The sequence below is a fragment of the Desmodus rotundus genome, chromosome 7, assembly GCF_022682495.2.
Source record: "Desmodus rotundus isolate HL8 chromosome 7, HLdesRot8A.1, whole genome shotgun sequence".
NCBI lineage: Eukaryota > Metazoa > Chordata > Mammalia > Chiroptera > Phyllostomidae > Desmodus > Desmodus rotundus.
This window is the reverse complement of record NC_071393.1, coordinates 19,628,146-19,646,624: the sequence shown is the minus strand read 5'-3', so window position 1 is coordinate 19,646,624 and position 18,479 is coordinate 19,628,146. Positions and strand designations below refer to the sequence as shown.

The 18,479-nt window shown below is 51.5% G+C and overlaps 1 protein-coding gene across 1 annotated transcript in view; it reads left to right on the top strand.

Moving 5' to 3' along the window:
• PI4KA (phosphatidylinositol 4-kinase alpha) overlaps window positions 1–18,479 on the top strand; it is a 99,641-nt gene that overhangs the window by 58,332 nt on the left and 22,830 nt on the right. The window contains exons 20-32 of the mRNA XM_024557165.3: window positions 813–921; window positions 1,273–1,409; window positions 1,610–1,743; window positions 4,321–4,403; window positions 8,441–8,511; window positions 8,598–8,722; window positions 9,335–9,416; window positions 9,663–9,746; window positions 10,823–10,912; window positions 12,983–13,102; window positions 15,714–15,806; window positions 17,249–17,405; window positions 17,661–17,788. Coding sequence (XP_024412933.3) covers window positions 813–921; window positions 1,273–1,409; window positions 1,610–1,743; window positions 4,321–4,403; window positions 8,441–8,511; window positions 8,598–8,722; window positions 9,335–9,416; window positions 9,663–9,746; window positions 10,823–10,912; window positions 12,983–13,102; window positions 15,714–15,806; window positions 17,249–17,405; window positions 17,661–17,788 — 1,413 coding nt within the window. The remainder of the gene's footprint in view (window positions 1–812; window positions 922–1,272; window positions 1,410–1,609; window positions 1,744–4,320; window positions 4,404–8,440; window positions 8,512–8,597; window positions 8,723–9,334; window positions 9,417–9,662; window positions 9,747–10,822; window positions 10,913–12,982; window positions 13,103–15,713; window positions 15,807–17,248; window positions 17,406–17,660; window positions 17,789–18,479) is intronic.

The following is an 18,479-nucleotide window of genomic DNA, read 5'->3' as shown; positions in this document are numbered from 1 at the left end:
ACGGCACAGAGTTCCCCTTCACTGACGGTTGATGATGGGGGCTCAATGCCTGCTGGGGTCCTATGAGGATCGACTTGTACAGCAGACATGGTGCACACATTTAACCATTTTACATGCCTGAGGAGCCACCCGTGCTTCCCCCCAGGCAGAACACCATCTGGAGCAGGGGGGCGGGGCCTTTAGTCCCTCACCCCTGCATGTATGCAGCTCTGCCCACACCTGTTGTACATGCTGGAATTCTGCCCAAGATTACTGTTTGAAAAGTTGGGCTGCGGGGAAAGACGCAAAAGCCACTTCTCAGCCCACAAGGTTTCTCACAGTCTGTCTCTCCAGGCACATCTGCTCACCTGAGCCCTAGCCCCAGTTCACTGCCGCCTTCCCCTACGCACTCTGTGCCCTCCACATTCCCAGGCTTTGGGCCTGATGCTGGACAGGCTGCCCTCTTCTCTCTGCCTGGCTAAGGTATACTCTCACACTAACACTGAGACTCGTGACACCTTCTCCAGGAACTCCCGTCACACTGCTTGCTCACCTGCCTCCAAATTAAGCAGAAAGACTTTAAAGTATAGGAACAGGGCTCTTCGCCTCCTGGTGAATTAGCTACTAATGTTTGCTGAATATTCATTCATGTTCCAGGGAATTTACCAAGAAGTGTTGGTCGTTGCTTATGGTGCCTTTTCCTATTCAGTTGCACTGATAGCTTCCAAGAGAATGTTCTTGGAGAATGAATCTGTGGTTGATTTCACATCCCTAGGATTTAGGGTTTCGTGACCAAATAACCTCCTTTTCTCCCTCTCTCCTTGGCACATCAGCTCACCCGACGGTTGCCGCCCATCAAGGAAGCTAAGCCACGGCTGCAGAAGCTCTTCCGAGACTTCTGGCTCTATTCCGTACTGATGGGATTCGCCGTGGAGGGGTCAGGTAGGGGCATGTCTGCTCTTCCAGGGAAGACGGAGTGCTGAGTGAAAACCACGGTGAGGTAGGACTCAGCCTAACTATGAATGTGTACACATTCAAAGTCAGCCCAATGCAACTGCTGCTTCCTGCAAGTATTTGCAAATGTTACATTTCCTAGATGCGGTTTAGGGTTCTGAGAATACCACATATCTCAGGAGAAACCTGCCCAGATTTGGAAACAGATTTGTACCTGTGCCCCGTTTTGGGGAGAATGAGCTTAAACACAGGGCCCGTGACTCTAGGAGTTGCGGGCGTTGGCCCCACTGCAGTGCGTCACAGCCAGGGCAGTTGTCTCACTCGTGCGCTCTCTTCCAGGACTCTGGCCAGAAGAATGGTACGAGGGGGTCTGTGAAATAGCCACCAAGTCCCCACTGCTCACCTTCCCCAGCAAAGAGCCACTGCGATCTGTCCTCCAGTATAACTCGGCCATGAAAAACGACACAGTCACCCCCGTAAGGATTCTCGCCCTCCCAAAGACAGACGGTGCAGCTCGGGGTTTGTGCTGAGCTCTCTGGAACCATGAGAGCAGACCCTTTCGCTTGTTAACAAGACACGAGCTAGCCAGAGTTAGCTGTCGGTGTACGCGCCTCCTGGGGGCGGGCTGTCGCTCTCCAATGCCCACGAGAGCCCTCAAGTGTTCATCTCCCTCTAGGCCGAACTGAGCGAGCTCCGTAGCACCATCATCAACTTGTTGGATCCCGCCCCCGAGGTGTCCGCCCTCATCAACAAGCTGGACTTCGCCATGTCCACGTATCTGCTCTCTGTCTACCGGCTGGAATACATGAGGTAAACAGGCCCTCACCGCCTGCACCTCCACATCTGAGCTGATTTACATTTTCGTACCTTCTGGGCATGAAGCTTGGCTGGGACTGTTTTCAGTCCCTCCCAAGACGTGCAAGCGTTCTTAAAAACAAAACACACCCTTTGCTTTTCCTGTCTTCTCCTCCTTCCTGAACACCAGACTCTACGTCTTATAACACCCCAGGTGTCTGAACTCTGGTATTATCCTCCCCTCATAGGGAACGGGCTTCTGAGCAGTCACAGGAGATGCTGCAAATCAGTCCAGTTGACAGGGCGAGAGTCCTGTTGGAAGCCTGCCCTCACAGAGACACACTTTGGGCTGGCTTCCGGGACCACAGTGCAGTACAAACAGGAAGTGGGAAGGTGCCTGCTCCAAAATAATCCCACAGGGAGCCTGATGCTCAGGATGCACCTATAGCCACAGTGGACCTAGTGGCTGTAGCGATTGTAATGATCTGTAACTCATCGTGACAGTGTCAGTATTAGCATAGACTGAGCGCCTGAGTGTACCGACATGCTCTTCCACAAGCCTGTGAGGTAGACACTCTAATATACCCATTTTGCAGGTGGGGAAACTGAGACTGAGCAGTTAAGTAAATCGCCCAAGGTAATAATTCCTGATTGAGATGGAAACATACGTCATCTCCTAAGCACTGGGTCTTGCTGCCTCCGGTAAATGAAGGCTGGGAGAAGCAGCCAGGATGCTCAGAATTCAGCTGCCTATGGCTGCCAGCGCCAAGGCTGAGGCGTGCTGGACTGCAGCCAGATGCATGAGCCACAGAGTCATGTGTCCCTGTCACCAAAAAAAGTCGGATAATACTTAGCCTGTTTTAAGTCACAGGATAGATTATTTTAGAATACGATAGAATGTCTTTCTCAAATGGTTTGGAAAAGAAGTATCAATTCTTAAAAGGAGGGATATTTGGAAAACACTACTTTAACCTTTATTTGGTGCCACAAAACCAACTAAATGTGTGTCTCAGTGAGGGCAGGTTTCCAGCAGGACTCTCGTCTGGTAAAGGAAATCACACCTGGAAGCTCCATTTGTAAAGTAGATCGAGGCTGCTTGGGTAAGTGGGAGTGAGCCCCCCTCCCTGCCTCTGGCAGCCCGAGGCCTCTCCCCGGCAGGGCAGAATTTGACAGTCCGTGACTCACTCATCCCAGAGGCCCACAGAGCTAAGGGAGTTTTGACTCTCTTTTCTCTTTTCATTGTAATTTCTTTCAGTTACAAAAGTAATATGAGAACATTCCGTAAAAACTTGGAAATAAGTAGAGGGGGAAAAGCCCTGATCTTACCGCCATCCCCCAAAACATGTGAACATAGTTCCTTCTAGTCTTTTTTTTTATAAAGAATACATTTTCAAAGAAAAACAAAACAAGTCATACCCAGAGCAAAAACCTGGTTTTAACCCTATCACGTGTGGCCACAAGGGATGCCCTCAGCCTCATGTGCCTGCCGGCGGGGCCGTCTCCTGCTTCCCCACAAGTATGCCCGTGAATGGTGATCACGGGCCCTCTGGAGAGGCCACTGACTTGACTGGCAGAGCCCTGGGCTGCCTGCCAGTCCCCAGGGGCACTGTTAGTGTGGAGAAGGAACCCTGAAGCCTTATTCAAGAACCTGGCTTAGATTCCCAGCCACTAGTTATCGGGAGAACTTTAAAACAAGTAGAAAGTGTGAGATACTACGTTAAAGGTGTGTGCCCAGGAGTGCTTGAGACCACATATGCCTAAAGCCACCGCGCCTGCCCCATGGAAGTTGTTAACTCTCTAAAGGCGGGACCCCGCCAACACTGAGGGGCGCTGGCCTGTGTATGTGCCTGCACTGTCCCTGGAGAGCCCCCAACCCTGAACAGCCCACCCCAGGGGCCATGCTTCAAGCACACTCCTTTCTTCCTTTCTCTTCTTTTTTCTCTAAGGTAAGGCTAAAGATATTTTTTACTCTAAAAATAAAAACGTTCAAGGTACATAAAGTAAAAAAGAGAAGAAAAACATGGGGATGATACAGCAGATAATAAAGATGAAACATACAAGCTTCACTTCCGTAGCTCTGCATCCAGAGATGCCCACTGTTGACAGTCCCTTCCCTCCCCTTTTAGAACTCTCCGTGCGTATGCAAGCACATGTACCCTACACGTACACCAGGCACATGGAGGCCTCTAGGAGACCTGTTTCCCAGCACCCTGCTCTGTTCCCCTAGCAGTTCATCGCGGATAATTTTCTGGAGCAGCATATACAGAGCTGCCTCTCGTCTTGGTGGCTGCGTGAACTACTTCGTTTTGTCTGCTATTGATGGGCACTTAGCCAGTGCTGTGAGGAGAAGCCTCAGGCACATAAACCTCAGGATACCTCCCTAGTGCTAGGTCGCTGGTTGGAACAGTGTGGGAATGTTATGATAGATGGTAGACGTCACCCTTCAGAAAGCACGCATCAGCATTTGTCCCTCTAAATGGTGTAGGGCCCCTGTCCCTCACAGCCTCGCCATTTCTGGGCAGTATCAAGGGGTAGGGAGGATAGGGAGGCTTGGATTTTTCGAAATGTACTCAGAGCTGTTCTCCTCGTTAGGGTATTGCGCTCAACAGACCCCGACCGCTTCCAGGTCATGTTCTGCTACTTTGAGGATAAAGCTATTCAGAAAGACAAGTCTGGTAAGTTTATTGTTGTGGTAGTCTCGCGATGAACTGAGCTTTGATAGTATTGAGAAGGAATGCTTCTCCCTATTTTCTGTCTGTGTAGAGAAAACAGTTTTATGAAGCTGCATGCTACATGGGAAAGATCAGTATGCAACATGTAACTTTAAAATATACATATCTCTGGGGCTCTGCCACTGCTGCAAGAGGCCAAAGAGCAGAAGGAAAATCACTCTTGCCCCAGCATCAGTGCCCAAGTGCACTCCAGCCCCCGGGTTTCAGTCTCTGATACCATCCTATGCCTAAAGGATCCTGGGCTCCTGGGATGGTCGTCACTGGACCTGGAGCGCGATGTTGCCAGGGAGCAGTCATGCCTCTTACTGTCTGCAGCAGGCTGAGACCACCGTAGACAAATTGTCCTAAATTGAACATGAGTACAGTAGTTTTATTGTTTTGCTTAAAAGAAGGTCGCACGTGCTGCGGGGAGGGGGGTGTGTGAAATATTTTTTCTTCTATTAAGTATTTGTGAAGCAGAGACACGTAATTGTTTCTCTTGTGATCAGGGAAGAGCCATGCAGTCCAGGGAAGAGGCTCATGCCTGGTCTCAGAGAGGAACCAGGTAGAAGGGGCAGGTGATGGGCGAAAGCATCCCACCAAGTAGCTGGATAAAAATGCTCCATCAGCCAGTGGAGAGCTCAGTGCGGGGCACAGCCTCCATTCCTCACCGCGAGGGGCTCCTTGGTGGTCCTGCCGGTTATGAGGAGACCCCTCAGAAGACCACGAGTATCCCCAGCGACACTGTCAGACCAGGGCACAATGTCAGAGCAGCAGGCCAGGGCCTGTGGGCCACATCTGATCGTAGGGCTGCGTCATTTCTGGGAAAGTGTCCTCAGACTCCAGTGCACGGCAGATCTCAGGTGGAACCAGTCCCAGCTAAGAGACCCGGACAGAAAAATAATTGAAACTCTCAGATGGTGTGACAATATTACAGTTATCAAAGCCCCAGTGAGGTAAACCTAAGATAAGAATACTAATAAAAATAAGTCCTGGCTGGTGTAGCTCAGTGGATTGAGCGCCGACCTGTGAACCAAAGGGTTGCTGGTTCAATTCCCAGTCAGGGCACATGCCTGGGTTGTGGACCAGGGCAACTACACACTGATGTTTCTCTCTCTCTCTCTTTTTCTCCCTCCCTTCCCCTCTGTCTAAAAATAAACAAATAAAATCTTTTAAAAAAAGAAGAAGAAGAGATATTAAAATAGAGGCAGCAAAGGAGGAAAGCTAGACACATAGTATAGGCACCGTTTGACCAGTTTTACTACAAGGACACTGAGAAGCTGTAGCATCATCGTATTGGTCTGCCTGCTGATTAAAAGTTGAGACTCTGAAATAGAAGAATTTGATTAATTTTGAAATGATGTTTAAATGAAGGACTTTAGTAGGCTGAATCCATGAGTCTTTATTGATTAACTGTGGGTAACTATTTCGAGGAATGATAATCCTTAAGATTCATAAATTTAGTGTTAATAAAGTACAGTTAGGAGTTCTTCCTGCCCCAGAAGCCGTGGGCACACTGAAGAACCTATCGACTTGTTCTTGCCAATGGAGAACTAAGTCCCAGACAGTTCTGGGTCCATTGCTCCCTTTTGTTGAAAAGGCAGCCTTGACAAAATCTTTTTTAAAAAATCGCCTCAGGGACTCCGAGATGTTGTTTTGTGCAAGATCTCCAGTAAGTCCTTTGCAGAGCACCTCACACTCCTGCACCACAGCCAGGAAGTGAGGCTCGTGAATGTATTTCGGCAGCTGGAAGCCAGTGGGGTTGGTTGGCAAGGTCGGTGTGAGGGTTCTGGAAGTTTCCTCTGCTGGCAGCGGGGGAAAGACTGGGGGGAGGAGAAGCCTGGAGGAGGGCAGGATGGAAGGTGCAGGCAGTTTCTGAGAAGGGAAACCTCTCTCACTAGGGTTGCGGGATGTGGAAGAGGAGGGCCTCCCGCTCAGAGAGCCTCACACAAGTGACCCACAACCGCCCGGGGCTGTAGTGGAGATGACGCTAACCACTGGCGGGGCTGTTCATTCACTCCCCTCCTCCATCCTCCCAGTGTTGGTTATTTAGCTGCTATTTTGTGCTACGTTTTGGGCTGGATAGTGGGTCACCCTAAGTTCCTTGGTTCTAGGAAGAAGAGTAATGGCAAGAAAAATAGACTGCCAACCCCTGGGGGACTAAGAGCGTACCACACGTCGGCAGCCTCCGCATGAGAACGTCTGCAGACTCAGGCAGATGCCTCTCTGCAGCTCCCTGTCTCACCTGTCGTTCTCTCCTGAGTGCTGTTTTTCTGCTGCTGTGTCACCAGAGCGAATTAAGTTGTACCGATTTGCTCTTCACAGTCATTGCCCTCCTCCACGTGATTTCAGATGGAGTATTTGTTTTTGTTCTGAGCATGGTATTGAAATTAAGCCAATAAACATGCACCTATTCAGTTTACTTTCTCCCTCCTTTTCCCTCCTAAAACATGAGAGGTGGGAAGGCAATGTCTTTGGAGACATGTTATTCGTGAATTTGCAGAACCAACAGGAGAGAGGTTAAATAAAACATTACCAGCTCCCCAAATGGGAGGGCTGGCCCCTCCTGTGTTCCTTCAGTGCAGGAAGGTAATGGCAGGAACCTGCTCCTTGCCTGCCAGCCGCCCAGTTAGTACATGGTACTCTAGAATTGACCTTCGGTGCAAAGGGAGAATGACTGTGTTAAAGTAAAAATCTCCTTAGATGCTACTACATGATAATGGTGTCTGACCACTGTCTGATTGTTATTTATTAGGAATTTATAACTTCAGTTTCCTAAGAGCTATACGAAAAACTACGGCACTAAACATACACCCCCTAAACAAGATTTCCCCTCCCAAACCCAGCCACTTAGAAAGCAGCCTTACAGAAGCCTCACAGCCTTCTAATAACTCAAAGTAGAAGGAATGAGGGACACAGCAAATCCTGATGAGAGGCACAGTCACTGCTAAGGATGAAACCCACTGATAGGTGCTGAATTAGTGGGCAAAATTTTAAAGAGAAATGGGCCCTGGCTGGTGTAGCTCAGTGGATTGAGTGCAGGCCTATGAACCAAAGGGTAGCTGGTTCTGTTCCCAGTCAGGGCACATGCCTGGGCTGTGGGCCAGGTCCCCAGTAGGGAGGGTGTGTGAGCGGCAACCACACTTCGATGTTTCCCTCCCTCTCTCCTTCCCTTCCCCTCTCTCTAAAAATAAATTTAAAAAATAAATTTTTTTTTTAAAAGAGAGAAACGGATATCTGCACAATCTCGAAATACTTTCTCCAAAATATGTCTCGGTTATCGTGGTGGTTTTAACTGTGTCCACAGATTCTCTTCAGGAGGTGGTGCTTAATTCCCCTCCCAGAGTGAGGGCTGGACTCAGTGACTCACTTGCTCCTAAGGAATGGAGTGTGGGAAAGGAGAAATAGTAACTGTGTGGTAGGGAACCTGGCCGATAACGCTACACCCTAGCGATTAAGGTCCAGTCAGCGATAGGAGATACTGGTTTCACACCCACCCCCGATGTGACATGAGAGGAAGGGCACTTAAGCTCTGTGCCGTTTTTCCTGACATCTTACAACCTTAGTCTCATCATGAGCAAGTACTGGACAAGCCTAAACTGAGGGAGCCCTTACAGAATACCTGTGTTTTTCTGACGTGTCAAAGTAATACAAAACAAGAACGGACTGAGGCATCAGCAGAGACTGGGAGTGGTCCAAGGAGACATGATAAGTAAATGCCACGTGGCATCCTGAATTGGATTCTGGAACAGAAAAGGGATACCAGCGGGAAAACGGGAGAAATCCAAATAAAGCCTGAAGTTTAGGAAGTAGTGTTGTATCAATAGCCGATTCTTAGTTTTGACAAATGCAGCGTGAATGTCGGAAAGCTGGGTGAAGTGTGTGTGGGGGGGCACTCCTCAGTAAGCCTAAAACCATGTCCAAATGGAACACCTGAGAATAGCTGGGGTTGGTCCCTTCCTATTGATGCTCCTGACCGTGGAAACCGCTCCTCGTTTCAGGGATGATGCAGTGTGTGATTGCCGTCGCAGACAAAGTATTTGACGCCTTCCTGAACATGATGGCAGATAAAGTAAGCCTTGTCAGAGACCAGCTCGTACGTGTCTGCCAGCAGCACACCGAAGGAACCTGATGTCCCTGTCTCTTCCGACCCTCCAGGCAAAGACCAAGGAGAACGAGGAGGAGCTGGAGCGGCACGCGCAGTTTCTCCTGGTGAACTTCAACCACATTCACAAGAGGATACGGAGGGTGGCAGACAAGTACCTGTCCGGTCTGGTGGATAAGTACGCCCACTTTTCTTTCAATGTCCTGTGAGTGTTCACCTCTGCGTGTGCATAAGCTTTACATCTGGAAGCCAGAGGAGGGTCGTCGTTACATTATCAGCCCAGAAATAAATGGAGTCAGAATGAAAACTTTGGAAGGGCAGCGCAGCCTCCCGCAGAATGTCAGTGAGTTTGCTGCAGCCACTAGAGTGAGTCCCAGCCTAGGGCCCCTAGCTCAGGAGCACCTTCTCCCCCTTAGTCCCAGGGTGTCACGCAAACACTGCCTTTTTCTGTGTGTGCCATGGTGTGAAAACCTCAGGAGCCCTGGCCGTAGAGGAGGAGGATCTCATGGTGGGGGTGGGACAGTGTGGCCTGGCCACTGCATAACCAAGACAATCAGGTTAGAAGCAGTCACCTGGGCCTGTGTCTAGCCCCGAGGAGTAGGGCTGCAGGAGCCTGGGAGCATTTCTGACTGGGTGCCCTGCCCTGGAAATTTCCCGACCTCCTCTGACCTGCGGAGGAGGAGCTGGGCAGCCAACGGTGGGACTCGCAGCCTCCAAAGGCTACACTTTAAGGAATATGGGTGCGCTGGGGATTTGGCTCCTGGGCTCTGAGACACGGCTCTTGGTGCAGGTTTCCCCACTTGCTGTGGAGCGGGACGGTGCTAAAGACCATGCTGGACATCCTCCAGACCCTGTCACTGTCGCTGAGTGCAGTAAGTGGCCCTGCCCACCATCGCTGAGCCTAATTCATGCTACAAGTGGTTTAATTGGGGGTGGGGAGCCCACATCCTACCCTGGCCCTTCCCAGTCGGCCACATCAAGTTCAGAAGCCTGTCACAGACAGGACAAGGTGGGAAGCGGGGAGGCAGATGCTGTGCCACTCGGCGTCCCTGGGGGCACGCTCAGCAGGGGCAAGCTGGGGAAGGCCGTCGGAAAAGGGCCTGCCGTTGTGCTTCCAGGATATCCACAAGGACCAGCCTTACTACAACATCCCCGACGCGCCCTACCGCATCACCGTTCCTGACACGTACGAAGCCCGAGAGGTAGGCCCAGGGCGGTCCCCTTGTTAAGGGCCGTTTCGCTGCCATCTCCTGTCTGTTAAGATCAGCACGTTCCGCACATCCAGTCCCCAGCAGTTTGAGGTGTGAGCGGTGTGGGCCCTGTTTAGCAGTTGCTGTGGTCACACAGTACGAAGGGGTGCCAGATGACTCCCAGGTCTGTCTGCCACTCAACCGTGCTGACTTTCAGCTCTTTTCTTAGTTTAGCTGCCAAACGAGTTTTCGGCTGCCTGTCAGTTTGTAGCGTCTCGAGGCCGTAGGCACAAGCAGGGCTCTGAGACGAGCTTCACTGCTCTGAGGTCGGACTCAGAGCCCTCACTGTGGCAGATTGAAGCCCAGCTCTCCCCCAGGCTGTGGCTGGTCACGTTCAACATCGGGGCCTCTCAGCCAGAGCAGCTGCCAACAGCGAGTTTCCCATGCGCACTAATGAGGCCCATGTGGTGGCCTTTACCTCCCTGGACCTTCCTTCCCCTCAGTCGCTGACTCAGGACCTGTTGCACAGCGGCTGCGTGATGCACCGTGAGTGTGGGCTCTACCACACTGCCTCTTATGAGAGTTACAGACCAGAGTGTATGGACGCCCTGTTCCCAGGGGCCTTGGTGATAGGGCACAGTCCCTGTATCATCAGTTGCCAGGGCTGCTGTAACCAAGTATCACTGACTGGGTGGCTGAAACAGCAGAGACGTATTTTCACACGTTTCTGGAGGCTGGAAGTCTGAGGCCAAGGTGTTAGCAGTGTTGGTGTCTTCGGAAGCTCTCTTCTTGCCTGTCTTCCCTCTGTTCTCACATGCTCTTCCCTCTGTGTATGACTATGTCTTCATCAGCTCTCTTTATAAGGACACCAGTCCTATGGGATTAGGGCGCACCCTCCTGACCACATTTAATTCAGTCACCTTAAAGGCCCTGTCTCCCAGTGGAGTTACATTCTGAAGTGCTGGGGGTTGGAGCTTCAATGTGGATCCGGGGGGACACAGTTAGGCTACAGCTGTCTGCAGCATACTGGGGGCTGCCCTCCGACAGCCCAGATACACTGGCCCCGGCTTGACCACACCCTCTTTCAGAGCATCGTGAAGGACTTCGCTGCGCGCTGTGGCATGATCCTGCAGGAGGCAATGAAGTGGGCCCCTACAGTCACCAAATCTCACCTACAGGTACTTTTCTGAAATCATCTTGATCAGCACTTTCACACCATCCAAAGAGCTTTACACAAACTCAATACAGACAGCACTAATATGAATAAACAGACCAAAAACATTTGTGCCTGAGAATAATAGAAGCCTCAGGAAATGATCTGCTTTAGGAGGACCTGAGGGGGTAAGTGTACTGTTTGGGGGTGAGGAGGGCGTGTGCGATTGGATGTGTGGGCAGGTGGGCCCAGGGAACCAGACTGTATACCCCCAGTGAGATGCCGGGTCTGTGGCAGGACTCGGAGCTTGCAAGATGGGTGAGGGAGACACGGTGGGCTAGGAGGCCTGGCTCGCCAGCAGCAGCAGCTCCGAGGGCAGGGTGCAGGGGCAGGAGTGAAGGTCATGAAGCAGAGTCAGGACCCGTGCCCATTAAAGCTCCATCTGGGCTGCAGGTGTAGTAGTTGATATGAGTCCTTTCAGACCAAACCACTGGCTCATAAACGCAGGCGATGGATGACACGGTAAGCCATTGCTCCGAAGTTGTTCAAGCAGGGAGGAAATGATGCTACCACGTGTTAGGGAAAGAGTCACCTTAGAAGGAATCAAAGATAAGAAAATGCCACTAGACGAAATCTGGCTTAACAAAGAGCAGGTGTGTCAAGAGAAGCTCATGAAGTTGACCTTGTCAAGATAAAGCTAGTTCCAGAGTGGGTGTGTGTGTGGAACTGAGGTGAGGTGGAGCAGCTAGCTCCAAGGCAACCTCCTTGGAGGTTGTTTGGAAATGCATTTTACAAGAACCCCTGGGTTTTGCCTGGGGTCATTATAAAGTTCCTCCTTCAACAAAGATGTTGGCGCAGTGAGGGTGCAGACACGGGGGGAATGAAAAAGTTGGAGCCTCTCATCAGGCAGGCTCACCAGCAAAGCCCGACAAAGCCGGGCCTTGTAATTGGGCCACTCGTGTAACTTGACGACTTGTAGCTATCTGGTCTATATACGCTTCTACAGACTGGGGTAGGTTCTTAAACTGTTCATATTTGGGTGATGTCTGATACCTTTTGGTTCATGTAAAGGAAAGGGACCTTATTTCCTAAGTCTTTAGTCTAAACAGAGGGGAAGCTTCCTTTCATTCCTAACTGGGTTCGGTGGACAAAAAAAGGGATCAATAGGGAGAGCTGTGTATTTTCTTCAGCCTGGCCTAAGGAGGAAGTGGAAAATTAAAAGGCTCGAAATGGTCTTGGTGTGTCTACCAGGTATCTCTTTGGCCTTCTGTGTCCCTCCCCCTGCGCATCCTGTCTGTCCGAATCCCTGCCCCACCTGGATTTCCTGCCTGCGGCCTCAGCCCATCCTGAACAGTCCTCCACATGAGCCCAGTTTCAGTAGCAAATCTCCATACCTCCCTGCTACAGGTGCTCATCCGCCACTCCCCCATCACCATAGATTCATGGTTAGGTTTCTGGGGCTCCAGAGACCCTCCAAAACCATTGGCACACTTGTGCGTAAATGCTCATGTGCATTTTCCTGAGGGGAGTTACATGGTTTTCCCTAAACTCCTTTGCCCAGCATACAAGGCCTTTCAACCCTGGCCTGTCTCTGGCCTGGGTTTACCAACTCCCTTTCTTGCCCCTTGTACTTGCTGCTTCTGCAGTGTATACCCCGGGGACCCCCAGAGCAGGAGGCCCCTTTTGCCCCTCCAGGTTCTGTCAGGTGTGCTGCCTCTGCCCTTGTGCCCCCTTCCACCGGACTCAGGCATTTACCTCCCTTCACAGCGGGGCTGCTCAGCAGTAGAACTGCCTGCCTGTGGGCAGCAGGACCAGGGCTCACGGCTGCTTCCCCAGCACTCAGCAAATAGCAGGTGCTCACAAGGACGTCCTCTCACGTTTACTGTGCGCCAGCCGCTCGGGGGACCAGCTTCGTCCTTCTGTGGACGGAAGCAGCAGCCGGTCAGGGAGGGGCTCTCGCTCACCAAGGGCCCCACAGCAGTCAGGAGGGGGCAGACCCAGCACCGGAACCAGTGTTTGCTTCCTTGGCTTATACTCCAGTTTATAAATTGTTATTTTTACCTTTAAAGTAAAACAGCATTTTTCCCTATTTCAGGAATACCTGAACAAACATCAGAACTGGGTGTCGGGACTGTCTCAGCACACAGGGCTGGCCATGGCCACCGAGAGCATTCTTCACTTTGCCGGCTACAACAAGCAGAACACGACTCTTGGGGTACGTGAAGGAGCTCCTGGGGAGCGGTGAGCTCCCTCAGCCTTGGGAGCCAATGTGTAGCTTTTCGCTACAGCCACCCGGGCGCCCGCAGGCTGCCTATATGAGGGCGCTCAAAGTGTCTGTCGGCAGCTCGGAATCCTGTGAGAGAGCCCCCGGTTCAGGCAACAGCTGGTCAGTAAAGCAGGCATTTCCCTACTGTGCCTCTGTTTTGAAAGTATGGGTTGATGGAGCTCTAAGCTTGATTTGTGTATGAGGTCACATTTGGATTTCTGTGACATCCATGATTGTTGGACACAATCAGCAACATTTTACAGTCACGTTGACCCGAAATGCTGGTCATCTTCCTGACAGTCCTGTATTCCGCAGACGCTGAACTGCGTGCTCACGTCTTCAGCTTTATCTTGTTCCGCCCAGGATCAGCTTAGAGGACAGCACGTCCACTCAGCAGTGCTTTCTGAGTCACAGCAGCGCCTGGGAGCGGAGCGGGGGTTGAGAACCCGTGATCTAACTGGCAGCAGCTGGGCTTTGGTGTCAGCCTCCCTCGGGGCCCAGTGGGCGTGGCTATGTGCCCCCTGGGTGCTTCTGAACTCTCTCAGGCGGGGTGTGGGGAGGCTGCCTGCCTATCTTTCCGGGATGCTCAATGGCAGAGGTGCAGCAGCTGAGCACCAGGGAGGGAGGCCAGCAGGACCACTCTGTGACCTCGGGAGGAAGGGAGGAGCCCATTAGCAGGGCCAGAGGAAGCCACTGTCTGCTTCCCTCATGTCATCCTTGGAACACTCACCCAGAAGTTACTGCGTTTTCTCTGGAGGCAGTAGCATCCCAGACACAGGCAGCAGAGGCCAGGCTGCCACCCCCAGGCCTTCCTGTGCTGGCAGGCCCAAGTGGCATTGGCTCAGCTCCCCCACCTGGGTCTCTCCATCCACCTGCGGACACAGACAAGCCAGAAGCAGGACTCACGGACTGGGAATGCATTTGACAACTCGTAGTCTTTCTCTAGACCACAGTCAAGCTGACTTGCAAGGTCAATTTTGCCTAAGAGACTTAAATATTATTCTCAGAAAATTAGATTTTGCTTAGGTTTTCCCTTTTCTGTTGCTGAAGACAAAAGGGTGCTTTTTACCGTATGCTCTGATTGTTGTTGTGCTGGAGAGCCTGGCCTAGGTGCCCCCACTCCTTGGAAAGCAAAGAAGTCTGCAGCCCCAGAGTGACATCCCTCCGTCACGTGGCACTCGCAGCCCTTTCAGAAACAGGATTTCAGGCCAGCCAGTCTGACTCAGAAAACTGAGTCAGAAAACCCCTGCAGACCAGCAGTCAGCCCTCAGCGCACTGGGCGCGCGAGCCAGAGCAGTTACATAGCGGAGGGGCTGGCCTGCCCTGTGGCCCACCAGTGCTGCTTGCCGCCCCAGGGCTCTGCGGGCATCGGCGAGCCCCTGTACAGCCTGATGAGAGAGCCCTGGTACCCCCGTTTTGCCGAGGGGAGCACACTGAGTCTCAGGGAGGCTGAGTGACCTCCCCGGGGTCTCACAGCTGGTCAGTGGCAGAGCCAGGTCCCACTGCAGGCCTGCCTGATGCCAAAGGCTACGCTGTCTCCAAAAAACGCAAAGCAGTTTTAGGTGGCCTTTTTTTTTTTTTTAATCCAGTTAAAAAGTTTTAAGAGAAAATCATTTATTTTTGTTCTTGCTTGTGTTTTGGTTTTTCTCAAAATTTATGCTTGCTTCCCCTGATCCTCATCATCTCCCCCACAAATAAAAAGTCTCAAAAGTCCAACAATTGAGGAATTCGTCTTGCTCAGTAGTGTCCATATGTCGAGCAGTGGATAGGTCATGTTGGTTTGGTAAGAGGCGCTGGAGGAAAATGTGGGAGGGGGTGATGCACGTAGGTGGTCTGCAGTGATGCTGCGCAGAGCAGCGACCGCCAAGGTTCAGGAGGGGGGTCATGAGGCCTGGGGTGCTGGCAGCATGGGAGGAGGGCTGGGGGCTGAGGCTGAAACAGAGGAAGGGGGGAGTGTGTGATTTGCACATATTCTCCCCGTCCCGTGGGCTGGCTGTCTCCACGCAGCGTGCCTCCTTGCAGTCGGCAGCGAATGGGTGTTTAAGAGCCCCTGTTGCTTTTGCTGGCTCTGTCACTGCTCTCACTTCAGTCACCCTCTACCATCTCGTACGCCACATCTACACACCAGCACCACCGCAGAGGGGACATCCCACGACCGTTAACCTCACAGCAGTTGCCCTGCAGTTCACGACGACCTTCACTTGAAGTGGGGGCCGGTTCGGCCGCGGAGGCCTGTCTGCCCCTGGGGTGAGAGGAGGATGTGACATGCCGCTACAGCACAAGCTGCCTTGCAGACACGTTTTGCAGATTAAAACTTTAAAAAAAATCTTTTTCCATGGGACACACCAGACCAAGGGTGTTCTAAAACAATTTATTTTATTGACTTGCCAGCACTGAAGATTTTTAATAACCCTGGGTCTGAACTACTCTTGTTTTTTAATCTTTATGGGCGCTTTAATCAAATGGATCTGAACTTCAACAATTGGACTGAGGTTTAGCCGTGGTAAATGCGACAGAAATGTTGTGATGGGCTGAAGTAATTGTTGATGTTTGTCTGCAGGCAACTCAGCTCACCGAGCGCCCAGCCTGTGTGAAGAAAGATTACTCCAACTTCATGGCGTCCCTCAATCTGCGCAACCGCTATGCGGGCGAGGTACTTCTGCCCCTGTGTCCGAGCCCCTTCCGAATGTCCCCTTGCTCTGATGTCAGTCAGCCCCCTCCCAGCAAGAAGTGAACAAGGAGTCTAGTGAATATGGAACTCACTCTGGGACCCTCAGCACAGGGAGAGGGGGAGGGAGAGAGAAAAAGAGGGAGAGAAACATCAATGTGTGGTTGCCTCTTGTGCACCCCCAACTGGGGACCTGACCTGGGCTGCAATCCAGGCATGTGCCCTGACTGGGAATCAAACCAGCAACCCTTTGGTTCACAGTCCAGCACCCAATCCACTGAGCCACACAGGCCAGAGCTGAAACATTCTGTTTTAAATGGTAACAAACATTCATTGAGCGCCATGCATTATCTGGAGCAGTTGGTGAGCTATAGCTATACGTACTATTATTCCAGTTCTACAGATAACGAAACTGAGGTTCCCAAGGTTAAGTGACTTGCCAAAACCACACAGGCAGAGCAGGATTGGGAACCACAGCTGACCACCATGAGGGCCTTTTCCACCACACCACAGTTTACCCTAAGTCACCTCACCTCTTAGCCCTAGTTGCCTCATCCACAAAGCACAGAAGCTAGCCTGCACCATTGCAGAGGTCCCTGAAAGTCCGTCGATGGCCTGGTCTGCGTGGGGAGGCTTATCTTCCCCAAGAGCTCTGCAACTTGCTTGTCCTAGTAGTCTCTCTTCCCACCAGCCCCGGCAGTGGGACCCATGCTCTGCTCAGCTGCCACTGACCCGAGGTTCCCAGTCACTGGGAATTGCTCTGAGCGCCTGTTCCACATGCTTTGAATTCCCAGTGGTAGTGGGAAATCTGTACTTGGGGGAGAAAATTATATATGATTTTTAAAATAGTGAGGGTGAGCCCTGGCCAGTAGCTCAGTTGGTTAGAGCATCATCCTGATACTCAAGGTTGCAAGTTCAGTCCCTGGTCAGCATACATGCAGGAATCACCCAATGAATGAATGAATAAGTGGGACAACAAATTGATGTTTCTCTCCCCTTCCCTCCCTCTTTCTCCTTCCCTCCCTCCCTCTCTAAAATCAGTTAATAAATTGAAATATAGTGAGACTGATTTTGTTGAGTCACTGATTGATTCTAAAGGAACTTTATTCACCCCCGTGCATGTGGCCGTACGTGAGTCAGCCCCCAGGCTCAGTACTGGAATGCAAAGATGACGAGACCACATCCCTGCCCTCGTGGACCATCTAGATGGTGTGAACACTAACACACATCTCTAAAAGAGAAGTTCCCAAAAAGCTGCAGCAGTGGTGGCATCATTGGCACGAGCCTGTCACTCTGCATCCATGAGGTCTATTTGGGACAGTGAAGCATCCTTCAGCCCTGCCTTGTGTGTGGTTAGGTGGCTGCCAAGGCCTCGCCCGTGTGCCCGAATTACGCGCGCCTCTGCTAACATGGCATGCTTCTTGTAGGTGTACGGGATGATTCGGTTCTCCAACGCCACAGGCCACATGTCCGACCTGAACAAAATGATGGTCCAGGAGCTAAACATAGCACTAGACCTCGGTAATCCTCAACAGTACACACAGGCCATGTTCAAGTTGACAGCGATGCTCATCAGCAGCAAAGGTAAGGGACGAGCACCATGGACCTCTGGGTTCACTTGTAAACAAATGTTGGCCTTCGTCATCCTTAGCAAACTGGAGTTCTGGCTGAAGGAGGAGCTGGAGCTGAACCAGTAGAGGTCCCTGTGGCCTCTAGTGGGTGGGAGTAGAGAAAGACCATTGTTGGCCCAGCTGGTGCTGACTGTCTGGCTGACCTTGGGAGGCTGCAGGTTCAGCCCGTCATGTTCAAGGCTCCTGAGCACTGTGTGTTTGATTGCAGATTGTGACCCACAGCTCCTTCATCATTTGTGTTGGGGTCCCCTCCGGATGTTCAATGAGCATGGCATGGAGACTGCCCTGGCCTGCTGGGAGTGGCTGCTGGCTGGCAAGAACGGAGTGGAAGTGCCGGTAGGACACTGGTAGCGGTCTGCGCTTGAGGGTGGAGCAGGGGAAGAGGTGACAAGGGCTCCTCCTGGCTCCTTGGCTGATGAGCTTGGAGACCCCGGGGGAGCCCCTCACCCTCTGGGGCCTCAGTCTCCTCCTGTGTAAATGACCGACCACAGTACAGACGTGGCAACCCAAGAGGACGTTTGTTTTAACCGCCCCAGTGGTGCCTAGAAGCTGCTATTTTTCCAAAACTCAGTAGGGGGAGCCATTTCTCTGAGATTGGAACACCCATCAGCATTGAAAGGGATCGGGAATGGCGGTTGTCCACAGGGATACTTCTCTTGGTCTGCTGATTTGGGGAGGGGCAGCCTCCCTTGTGTCCATGTTTCTGAAGTGTCTACTTGTGGGGGTCCACCAGGAAGGTCATGTGTGCCCTTTCAGCTGACTGAAGGAGCACCTCAGAAGAGTTTTATTTTTCAAAGATCCTGTTAATTTTCACGGTACCTTGAATTTGACATATTTTTTTCTGTGTTTTTTAAGATCAGTTAAGTGGTCAAAAGGGATCTTTTTTTGTCTTGTTCCCTGAGGGAAATGAGAGTATTTCCAAAGCTAGAATTAGTATGTTCCAGGCAGGCAGTAGTGGCAGCAATCTTAATACTTCATGTTATTTTATAACTGCGTGGAGTTTGTGTTGGGCACACCATTCACAGTT